The sequence below is a fragment of the Triticum aestivum genome, chromosome 3B (genome assembly GCF_018294505.1).
Source record: "Triticum aestivum cultivar Chinese Spring chromosome 3B, IWGSC CS RefSeq v2.1, whole genome shotgun sequence".
NCBI lineage: Eukaryota > Viridiplantae > Streptophyta > Magnoliopsida > Poales > Poaceae > Triticum > Triticum aestivum.
Window position 1 is genome coordinate 453,502,088 of NC_057801.1, and position 11,632 is coordinate 453,513,719.

The window sequence follows — 11,632 nt, forward strand, 5'->3', positions numbered from 1 at the left end:
CATCATTAGGAGAATGATGTGATGGACAAGACCCATTCGTTAGCTTAGCATTATGATCGTTCAGTTTTATTGATATTGCTTTCGTCATGTCAAATACATATTCCTCCGACTATGAGATTATGCAACTCCTGGATACCGGAGGAATGCCTTGTGTGTTATCAAATGTCACAACATAACTGAATGATTATAAATATGCTCTACAGGTATCTCCAAAGGTGTTTGTTGGGTTGGCATAGATCGAGATTAGGATTTGCCACTCTGAGTATCGGAGAGGTATCTCTGGGCCCTCTCGGTAATGCACATCTTAAGAAGCCTTGCAAGCAAAGTGACTAGTGAGTTAGTTGCAGGATGATGCATTAAGGAACAAGTAAAGAGACTTGCCGGTAACGAGATTGAACTAGGTATATGAAGATACCGACGATCGAATCTCAGGCAAGTAACATACCGATGACAAAGGGAATAACGTATGTTGTATTAAGGGTTCGACCGATAAAGATCTTCGTAGAATATGTGGGAGCCAATATGAGCATCCAGGTTCCGCTATTGGTTATTGACCAGAGAGGTGTCTCGGTCATGTCTACATAGTTCTCGAACCCATAGGGTCCGCACGCTGAACATTCGTTGACGATATAATATTATATGGGTTATGTATGTTTGTGACCGAGTGTTGTTTGGAGTCCCGGATGAGATCACGGACATGACGAGGAGCTCCGGAATGGTCCGGAGGTAAAGATTGATATATGGAATAGTAGTGTTTTGGTCTCTGTAAGGGTTTCGGAATTCATCGGAAGGGGTTCCGGATGTTTCCCGAAAAGTTTGGGTATGAGAACACTTTATTTGGGCCAAAGAGGAAAGCCCACAAGGTTTTTGGAAAACGCAAAAGGAAGTTTTGCAGAGTCCAAGGGCAAGACACCAGGGTCCCTAGCGTCTGCGTTCAGACGTCAGGAACCCTGGCGTCTGGTCCTGGAGTCCGAGAAGGACTCTTGCCTTTCGGGTAAAACCGACTTTGAGGAGGCTTCTACTCCAAGTTTCGACCCCAAGGCTCAACATATAAATAGAGGGGCAGGGCTAGCACCCAAGACACATCAAGATTCACCAAGTTTTGTGCCGGCAACCCCGTCCCCTATAGTTTATCCTCTGTCATAGTTTCCGTATTGCTTAGGCAAAGTCCTACAGAGATTATTCTTCACCAATACCGTCACCACACCGTCGTGCTACCAGAACTCATCTACTACTTCGCCCGTCTTGCTGGATCAAGAAGGTGAGGACGTCATCGAGCTGAACGTGTGCTGAACGCGAAGGTGCCGTACTTTCGGTACTTGATCGGGACGGATCATGAAGGTGTACGACTACATCAACCGCGTTGATAAACGCTTCCGCTTACGGTCTATGAGGGTACGTAGACACACTCTTCCCCCTCGTTGCTATGCATCTCCTAGATAGAACTTGCGTGAGCGTAGGAATTTTTTTGAAATTGCATGCTACGTTTCCCAACACGAATACCATCGTCCTATATATCAATCTTTACATCTCGACCATTTCGAGACTCCTCGTCATGTCCGTGATCTCATCCGGGACTCCAAACAACATTCGGTCACCAAATCACATAACTCATATAATACTATATCGTCAACAAACGTTAAGAGTGCAGACCCTACGGGTTTGAGAACTATGTAGACATGACCAAGACACCTCTCTGGTCAAGAACCAAGAGAAACCTGGATGCCCATATTGGCTCCTACATATTCTACGAAGATCTTTATCGGTCGAACCGTTATGACAACATATGTAATTCCCTTTGTCCATCGGTATGTTACTTGCCCGAGATTCGATCGCCGGTATCTCTATACCTAGTTCAATCTCGTTACCAGCAAGTCTCTTTACTCGTTTTGTAATACATCATCTTGCAACCAACTCATTAGTCATTTTGCATGCAAGGCTTTTTATGATGTGTATTACCGAGAGCGCCCAGAGATACCTCTCTGATACGCGAGTGACAAATCCTAATCTTGATCTATGCCAACTCAACAAACACCTTCGGAGATACCTGTAGAGCATCTTTATAATCATCCAGTTACGTTCTGACGTTTGATAGCACACAAGGTATTCCTCCGGTATCCGGGAGTTGCATAATCTCATAGTCGAAGGAACATGTATTTGACATGAAAAAAGCAATAGCAATAAACTGAACGATCATTATGCTAAGCTAACGGATGGGTCTTGTTCATCACATCATTCTCCTAATGATGTGATTCCGTTATCAAATGACAACACATGTCCATGGTTAGGAAACCTTAACCATCTTTGATCAATGAGCTAGTCTAGTAGAGGCTCACTAGGGACACGATATTTGTTTATGTATTCACACATGTATTTAAGTTTCCGATCAATACAATTCTAACATGAATAATAAACATTTATCATGAATAAGGAAATATAAAATAACAACTTTATTATTGCCTCTAGGGCATATTTCCTTCAGGTAGTGTCATCCTTTTCTTTTCGAGTGGATTCAACTCTTTACTTATCACAAAAATGCTACAACATCATTTGCACTTGCAGGACGTCAATCGCATAGTTTGACTGCGAGGGCAGCGTGATGGCCTGCTGTGGTGGTTGGCGATGCTGGATTTGGGTATAATCACCTAAATTTTGCCCGAAGGATGTGGGCCCACATGGCTGATGAAGCAACTAGCTGGAGCATAATTACAATATGGTATCAGATCATGTCATAACTCCAAAGAAGCATATGCGTGAGGGAGTGTTGGAGTATAATATTCAGCACTCTCCCATAGCTGGGACCGAGGAATGAACTGGTTAGGTGCATACACCTTGCAACCAAGAGGTTCATGGTTCAAACTCCAAAATGTAACAAAATAATCACGGGCATGCCTCCGCTTTCACTGCCACGCCATAACTTCAAAGGAGCATAGACGTTAGGGGAAGTGTCGAGTAGAATGGTCGACCCTCTCCCACGTTTCAAACTTTTGGAGTGCCTAGATAGAGCATGAATTCAATAAGTACTGGCATTTTGTAGTGTGTAGGAGAGTGGAAAAATGCCAGAGAACAACATAGAAAAAACGAAAATGATGTTTGTTGAAAAGAATAAAGAAATGGACAAAGTTGCAAAATGTTGTAACATACCAAGAGACAAAATGGGTTGTTGAAACTCCCACATAAATGTCCCGATCAAGGTATTAAACAAACGACATGGTCCCAATTTCAGTTCTTTTTTCAATAAAGTGTGGATTTTATTAACTCAAAATGAAGCACCAAGGAGATACAAATACAATTAGTAAACACACGGTCTCTGCATTAATAGGATGAACAAAGCCAACGTCAGCGCGGACAAATAAAAATCACACGGGAAAATAGCAAAGTCATACAAAATTGCCTAGGTGGGATTAAAAAAAACTCGGAAGCGATAAAAACAGTGAAGAACAACCTACAAACGACCATATCCACACCAACCATCTCTTAACATCACAAGTATAATGAGGAAGGTTCTCCAACAGCAAAGCCTTCGATGAGGGAACGACGATCAAGCACGACCATCGCCAGATCCAACCATCGATAAACACATCTTGAGTTTTCACCCAGAAGATCAAGCCTGAGCAATGCGTCAACAAGGTATGATGCAAAAAAAAGATGTCATCACTGCCATATATAACCAATTAGGGTTAGACCATGGGTTTTCACTCCAAAGATCAAGACCAGTTCTTGATAAGCACCATCACGTCAAAGTTATCATGTGTGATCGTTACCAACTTTTCGCGATCCGACCAGTTACATGATCATAATGCCAGTCCTCAAATGCCTGGTATATAAATAAACGACTCCCTTAGATTTAATCTAACCAACCAACACGCTAAGGCAGTCACCAAATAACACGGTAAGGGAATTCAAGCGTAGAGAGAGGCTGACAGTTGCCAACATGGTCGCGCTCCAATACCTGCTACTCTCTCCTCCTGGGTTTATTGCCCCCCCCCCCCCCCCCCCCCCCCCTCCTCTGTTTTTTGGTCATACTTTGATCATCTATATCACAAATAGAATATAAAGTGTATGCTACAAAAAGTATGTTGTTGGATTTGTATTTCAAAAAGGTTTTCCATGATATAATTTTTTTTATGACACATAGTTTGCATTTTATTACTCCTCCAATCCAAATTAATTGACACAACTTTAGTATAACTTTGTAGTTATTTGGATCAGAGGGAGCAGTTAAATTAACAAGTCAAATCTTAGCACAAATTAAGAGGGGGGCTAATAAACCCAGATGGAGGTAGTACATGTTCTATCATGTTTAGGTGTCCTAATCATGAGTTCAAGATCCTGTTTATGTTAACCCTAAAGGATTATGTCTTAACAATAACATAGCCCAAAATCTTATGGTAAGATGTATGACACCAACATGAACTACGTTGACCTACTCCCTCCGCTTCAAAATGTAAGGCAGATTTTGTCAAATATCTATGTTTAACCAAGTTTATAGAAAAATATCAAACATCTATAATAATAAATAAATAAAATATGAACATATATTATATGATGAATCTAGTGATATCAATTTGGTATTCTAAAATTGGTCAAACATACAAAAAATTAACTTTTTTTAAAAAATACACCTTATAATTTAAAACGGGAGTACTTTGTAATAAATGGTGCTAATCAAATAAGAACTACTGTACATCTGTTCTTCGAAATTAAATCGTGCTAGTACAAACAAGTCATACATAGCGTGCAGCTTAAAAACACACTAGCAGCTCGTACAACATAAATGATGATTCAAAAGAGAGCTTCAGATAGATGTTATAACAAGTCAAATTCTAAAAGTGCATTAAAAATTTGATAAGCATCATCAACTCATCAACCATGATGTGTTTACTGAACTCGGTGCCAACTGTGCACATAGGGATGAAATAATCAGGTGGAAGTTTTGCGTCATTGAGTATCACATCACAAACATGAATCAAGCTGTAGGCCCCGCTTCTCCTCCCAGGACACAGTTAGACGAATCAGATCATCGTATCAACCGCAGAAAGGTCAACCACCATGCCAACAGCAGGCCTTTGCTCATGAACCTGCGAAAATTTCGGTTAATAAGCAATTGCATCAAGAAGCTGCCAAAAAAGTATGCATGAAGAACTTACAGTAGCACAATTGTTGCCTAGCGATTTTGACATTTGTGGCTTTAAAGGCTGGAAATCACAATTCGCACTGCTACATTCCACTTCATTGCATACTCGAACCTTCTGAGTCAAAGAGATACCAAAGATTTTGCAGCCATTTGTGTGAACATCCTTGTCATTTGGTTCATGCTCTGCACTGCTGATGGAGTGCAACTTTTTAGTTCCAGTACAACTAGCTATTGCTTTGCCTGAAACAAGATGAGGCCAGAGAGGTAATGCATGACTGGTTCTTCCCATATCTTGAGTAGCGTTGACAGTAACATGTCTAATATTATCATCCTTATCCAGGCTTCTGCATACGTATTCAAAGCCATGTATCTTGGAACTAGTTTGAGGGAACATTAGCACAGATAATGGAGAGGATGCTTGAGGCATTGCTAGTGTTACTGGCCCACTATAATCGCATCCCTGTGACGTAAGCCATTTATATGTTGCACCAGATGTACAGTTGCCATCAGGTTGACAGAAGCTAGAACCTCTTATAACAGCATCAGACAAAGTTCCTCCTTCATAAGGGTGAAACACTTCTTGACCTTGCAAGACCCTTTGGAATCTTTGAGACTCCCCAAAGCCTGAGCAGTGGTAGGAAAATCCATGATTTTCAGGCGGGGTTCTAGCACCAAGTTCTGGAACCCCTGGAATGTTACTCATGTTGATAGAGCAATTCCGATCATCACTGTACTGAAAATTTCTTGCTTCAGACGCCCGAGAAGCTGAATTAGCAGTACCATCATGGGTTTTAGAACCCAATAATTCTTGACCTTGCAAGACCTTGTGGAATCTGGCAGATTCCGCAAAATCCGAAGAAACACTTCCACCTGCCAAAATGGCTAAAAAAAAGTTCAGTGGGGCACAACAGTGTATCAAATGACTATCTTTTCACTTACAACCCAACCTACTTGGAAGCAACATATCTGGATTAACTTGGGGGAGGCATGGCTTCAGCCGTTTTGAATGGGGAGAGGACAGATGAGATCCCGAAACCGATCCAGTAAGTTCAATCTCCCAAGGAGATACCCTATTAGGCCAACGGCACTCTACATCATCGTCCCATCTCACCTATCAAGTTTTCCATCAGTCAACACAATGCTCAAACATGATTTAAGGACAAGGAATCTAATGAGAACAGATAAAGTAAATGACTAAGATTCCTTGTTCAACATGGCATGCAAATATGGTTCTAAATTTACATCCTATGCAATCTTGGAAACCAACTAGTACAATGCTAAATTCCAGGGTTCACATATCCTTGTGAGAAATTTGCCATGGGACATTAAACATAGTATATTGCAAGGTTTCAACCTTGTTCCGCCATCGGGAATTTCTGATCACGTTGACTTGAAAAAAGTAAAAATGCTGATTTCATTTATGACAAAGAATTTCAGCGAATATTTTATGGAAGCTCGGTTTCGGCTAAATTAGATGCATCCTACTCGATTAATAGCGTATATACAAATGTTTGGCAGTCGTTATATGGACATTCAGAACTCTTTCTACTATGATCTATTATAGCATGGTTCAAACCCACTAATCCAAAGATGAGCCCAGGCTCACTAGTAGCATGCAAATTTTCATGGTAAAATGACATCCAAGGAGCTCTAGAAAAAAACAGTTCTCCAAAGTGCCTTTTTTCAAAGTTTCTGTGAGAGCCATTTTTTTTTGTCTACAGCTCCTCAAACGTCATATGTTCAGGCAATTTTGCATGCCCCTAGCGCCCCCGAGCATCTTGGATGCCAAAAAAAAGTTTTTTTTTGAATTCTTTTGCTATTTTTTTACTGTACATGGGCGGGTGTAGATGGCCCTGGTTACCAAAACGCCACCCTTGGTTCAAACCAAAATAAAAAACTAAGATCACAAGCTCCAATAGTTAATCAAGGAGTAGGACAAGTATACAATTGAGTAGCTGCCGTTAGGGATGCAAGCGGACGGTGTCCGCAACCATCTGCAAACAGGTAAATTAAACTAACACGATTATTAAAGTGATGAGGATTATTGCAATTTCGACTACGCGGACAGATGCGGACAGCGCAGACGCGTCCGCCTGCATCCCCGGCTGCAGTATGAATTGTATCTTTGTGTGCACTATACTTCTACTCTGTTATGCTGCTCCTCTTACTAGTAATCCGCAGTTGTGTGGATTAGTGCAAAACATTGGAACTTAACGAGGGCATATTCTAATGTAGTAATCTTGATTAGGAGAAACGGACAATGCTTCACTTTTCTTCAGACATTTATATTATTTTCCAGAAATGAAACTACAGGATTTTTTTGGCCCTTAATGCTTTGAAATGACCAGCATCTATTCAAAATTCCAGCTGGGCATACTGTAATTCGCCAACTGATGAAAAGTTACACATAACACAAAATGCTCAAATCCAAGACAGAGAACCACAATGCATTTGTTGCATTTAATTAATAAAGATAGATGGTCATACACCTATAGAGTACTATGCACATGCATCGATACCAACATTGGTGCACATCTGATGTGTCAAGCAGGAAAAAGCAGAACATACCACCAAACATTTCCACTTCGAACCATGCGACTTCAGGTCTGACTCTCTACTCCCAGTTATTATCCCAGTTGACCTGAAAAACAAGAATAGTTATGGCATTGTGAACCCAACCAGAGGAAAATTTTCACTATTGCACCGTACCTTCTTTCTGAAGCATCTTCATTTTCGTATTTCATTTTGAACCTCATTCCAACAGAAAAAGGTTCACTGAAGCTTCTCATGAACTTCCAATATGGTACAATGAACTCAGACTCACATAACCTGTCAAGTCCAATGAACTTATTCAATACAAATGAACTGTCCAAGTTGCACAGGAGAAATGCACAAATATTATGAGAATCAAAGCAAATTATTACCAATCTGCATTATCTATCTGAACAGGGTGCTGATGAAATTGTACTTCTTTCTTTATTTTAGTTAACAATGGGATAGAGCGCTTTCAAAATAGTTGAATTAATGCTAAATGAGCATAATGAAAACGTCCACAAGTAACAAACAGAACATGTCAATTCCCAAATATCAAATTCAGATACGACCAAACAAATCTGAATGGCTGCCCCAAATGTGTATTATGCCACAATTAAATGACCTTTGAGGGTAACATGTAATGTGATAATTTAGCATTTATGAGGAAACATAGATGGCCAGACCAATGAGATGAGATACAAAATGTTGGATTGGGGGAAGCAACAAAGAACAAGAAGCAACTCAAAACTGTGTTCACCAGGGAACTGAACCTGAGTGCTGAAAAAAACAATGAGTCGTACGGTATTAAGGACGAGTATTCGAAATAGTTAGCACATGACTGACAAGTCGTAAAGTTTAAGTACCATAGCCGAAAAGTATAATTTGTTCTAGGAAAACACTATAACTGATTCGCCCAACCTTTTCTTATTATGGGCGCCAACATGTACAACTTGTTCAAGGAAAACACTAGAACTGTGTATTGATTTAACCTTTTCTTATTATGGTTGCCTACGTGTCTAACTTTTTCTAGGAGAACACTATAACTGTGCATTAGTCCAACCTTTTCTTATTATGGTTGAGAGAAGGAGAGGAAGCGACTTGTACGACCTTAATTAATACAGGCAACTGAGATGGTTATGAAAACAATCAGCAAAGTACCTGGGATTGTAGTAGATGTGAAAAATATTTTTCACAGCCACAGCATGGGCAACATTACCGAGACTACTAAGACTTGAGTCCTGGTTAAAAAGTGCAGGAAAAGGAGATACATTTTTTAGCTGAGCAGCTCGGCGCACTCCCAATCGGAGCACTCCATCTTCATCTCTGGACGAGAATAAGAAATCATTGCCGAAGGGAAGCTAGAGTAAGTTCCAATGAATGGCATCGTGAGTATAAATCGTTACCGGAGGAACAACACTGCATCCCCAGAGACAAGCTTCTTTTTATTGACAAATGCACTCCATCCGGTGGTTAAAAGGTGCCTCCGTGGCTGGCCTGTAACAGTTGGGAGCAGACCTTGTTAGCCACTCGGGACCACAAATTTTCTCAGGGTTTCTTCAAATCCCAATGGTCTTCATATTAACAATGGCTGTAACGGTAAATTATAGCCAAAAGACTACCGCGTGAACGAAAGCAAATGCAAATGACCAACAATCTTCACTGTTGTCTGGTTATACACATCTAAATAAGCCATCTCTATAACACCTCATGATATGTCGTACTAGCATTCTATATATCTCAGGTGGGCAGCTGTAGCCTGTAGGTGGATCCCCAGCCTAACACATACTCTGAATCTGAGCTATAAGCAATAAGCCAGTGAATCGCTGTTGCAGTACCTCGATAGATATGTCGGAACCTCCACTCGGTGCCGTGCAGATCCTTGGTCACAAGCTCCTGGGACGGCCTCTGCAGGTTGTAATCCTGCAGACGCCAAGCAAAAAAGTCACTACTACCAGTACCAAGTCAATTCGAGGCGACAACATCACTTCATCACCGACGCCATGTACCAGAGGCGGGAAGCAGTCCTCGGCGGCACGCCGCGGCACGGAGAAGCCCCCGTGCGTGCTGGTGTCGGAAGCCGTGAGCGTCTTGCAGAACATGTGGGGCATGCGCGCTCGGCGCTTCGCGGCATCGGTGTCCTCGCTGTCACCTTCGCAAGCTTCCTCGCTCTCCCCTGGGCGCATCCGCCTCTTGGCTTCCTGCAACCATCACCGACGCGCAGACCTTTGATCGTTCAGCTCATATTGACCATGTCCGATGCTATCATTACTGGCATATTCAGATCAGTGGTAGACTGGTAGTGGTACTGGTACCTCGTCGTCGACCACGAGGGAAACTTGCGCGTACACCTCGTCCATCGCAGGGTCCGCCTGCAGGGAGCACGCTCTCTCAGTTAATACCTCGAACACATTGTGTGCACCGTACAGCACGAGCACCAGGCCGCTCGCGCACGCACCTGGAGATTGACATCGACGACTCGGCAGAACACATGGGGCGGCACCGCGCCCGCCGCCTCCCCGATGTGCTCGAGGTGGCCCTCCGGCAGGTACACGACGGCGCTGCCCTTCCGAGGCAGCGAACCCACGCGGCCGGCGCACGCGTGCCACAGCTCTAGGCACACCGTACCCCTCGGGGGCTCAGCCGAGGGACCGCCCTCCTCCTCGTCCTCCTCCACGGTGTTGAGGTCGATGCCTATCATGGCCGCCGTCAGGTGAGGACGCAGCGCCTCTCCGCAGAGCAAACGCGGACACAGAGCAACGGTCGAGGAGTGATGGAGACGGAGCACGTCGCCCGGTGGTGTGTAGGGGATCGCGTGCTAGCTCACGGGCGTTTAATGGGGAGCGAGGAAGCGGAGTGGGTGGGAAGTGGGGAGTGGAGGTGGGGTGGCGACACATGGTGGTGATGGCCATGGGTGGCTATAGGAGGTGGGGAGCTAGCTAGGGGGGAGCTCGTAGGAGGCAGAGGGGTCAGGGGGAGCCAGGCTACGGACTAGTATATTTGTTGGATAAAGCCGCGCGGGGCTTTCACACTTGTTCCGTCTGTGACTCTGCTATGTTGACTGTCGAGGACGAAGAGAAGATGCGTGGGTATATCTGGCCATGGGCCGGGCCGGGTCGGGCTTGGGCCGGGCCTAAAAAAGCCCATTGCAGAAAACTGAGGCCCAGGCCCTCCCAGGCCCTACCATCGGGCCTACTTTTCAAACCCAAGTCCGGTCCATCTGGTAAAAAGCCCTCAAAAACCCTTAGGGCTTAGGGCCGTGGGCCGGGCCTCTTCCTTAAAATGCCAATATGCCAAGCCCAAGCCCGTCCAGGCCCTGCTGGTGGGCTCAAAACTTAGGCCCAAGCCCAGCCCACGAGCAAGCCCATCAGGCCTAGGCCCTGAATTTTAGGGCCGGGCCTGGGTGGGCCGACAGGGCCGGGCCTGAGATGGCCAGGACTATGGGTGGGTGAGAGAACTGTGTTGCGCTGCTAGAAAAAAGAAAAGAAAAGAAGCGAGCGAAGGTGGAGGACGAAAAAGAGCGCAAAGCACGGGGGACGGACGGCGTCGCTGATGCGAGAGTCTGTGCTGACTGATGAGAGAGGACGGGCAGCTCCGCAGACGTGAGAGTGAGACTGTACCTGCCCGTGGGTTACCCGGCGCGGCTGGCCCAAAAAAGCCCCATCCAACCCGGTTTGGTCTTGCCCGCGGGCCAGGCCTGGGCCTGAGTTTTGAGCTAGAAGAACACGTTGGGACGGGCTTGGGTTTGCCTATTTTGTGTTTTAGGGAACGGGCCTGGCCCGAGGCCCGACGGGCTTTCTCACTAACGGGCCAAACTTGGGCTTGAAAACTAGGTCCGATGGCGGGGCTCGGGCTGGGCTCGGGCCTAGGTTTTCTACCTGGGGCTTGGTTAGGCCTGGGCCCGGCTCGAGCCGAGGGATGGCCCGGAATACGTGAGACTAAGGCAATATAGAAAGGCGAAAC

At 44.4% G+C, this 11,632-nt stretch overlaps 1 protein-coding gene across 2 annotated transcripts; it reads right to left on the bottom strand.

Annotated features, from left to right (window-relative positions):
- Positions 1-4,629: 4,629 nt before the first annotated feature.
- LOC123070318 (auxin response factor 2) lies at positions 4,630-10,665 on the bottom strand. Of its 2 annotated transcripts, none has more exons than XM_044493460.1 (11): positions 10,128-10,665; positions 9,985-10,041; positions 9,679-9,870; positions 9,508-9,592; positions 9,076-9,166; positions 8,831-8,995; positions 7,847-7,966; positions 7,706-7,778; positions 6,089-6,248; positions 5,151-6,019; positions 4,630-5,081 (listed from the first exon to the last, which is right to left on the bottom strand). In XM_044493460.1, exons 1-11 carry the CDS (start codon positions 10,368-10,370, stop codon positions 5,016-5,018), a joined length of 2,121 nt encoding a protein of 706 aa, XP_044349395.1. In that variant the 5' UTR covers positions 10,371-10,665; the 3' UTR covers positions 4,630-5,015. The 2 variants fall into 2 exon arrangements, with proteins under 2 accessions (XP_044349395.1, XP_044349396.1); XM_044493461.1 differs by having other exon boundaries at positions 5,151-6,007; positions 10,128-10,663.
- Between the last annotated feature and the right edge of the window lie 967 nt (positions 10,666-11,632).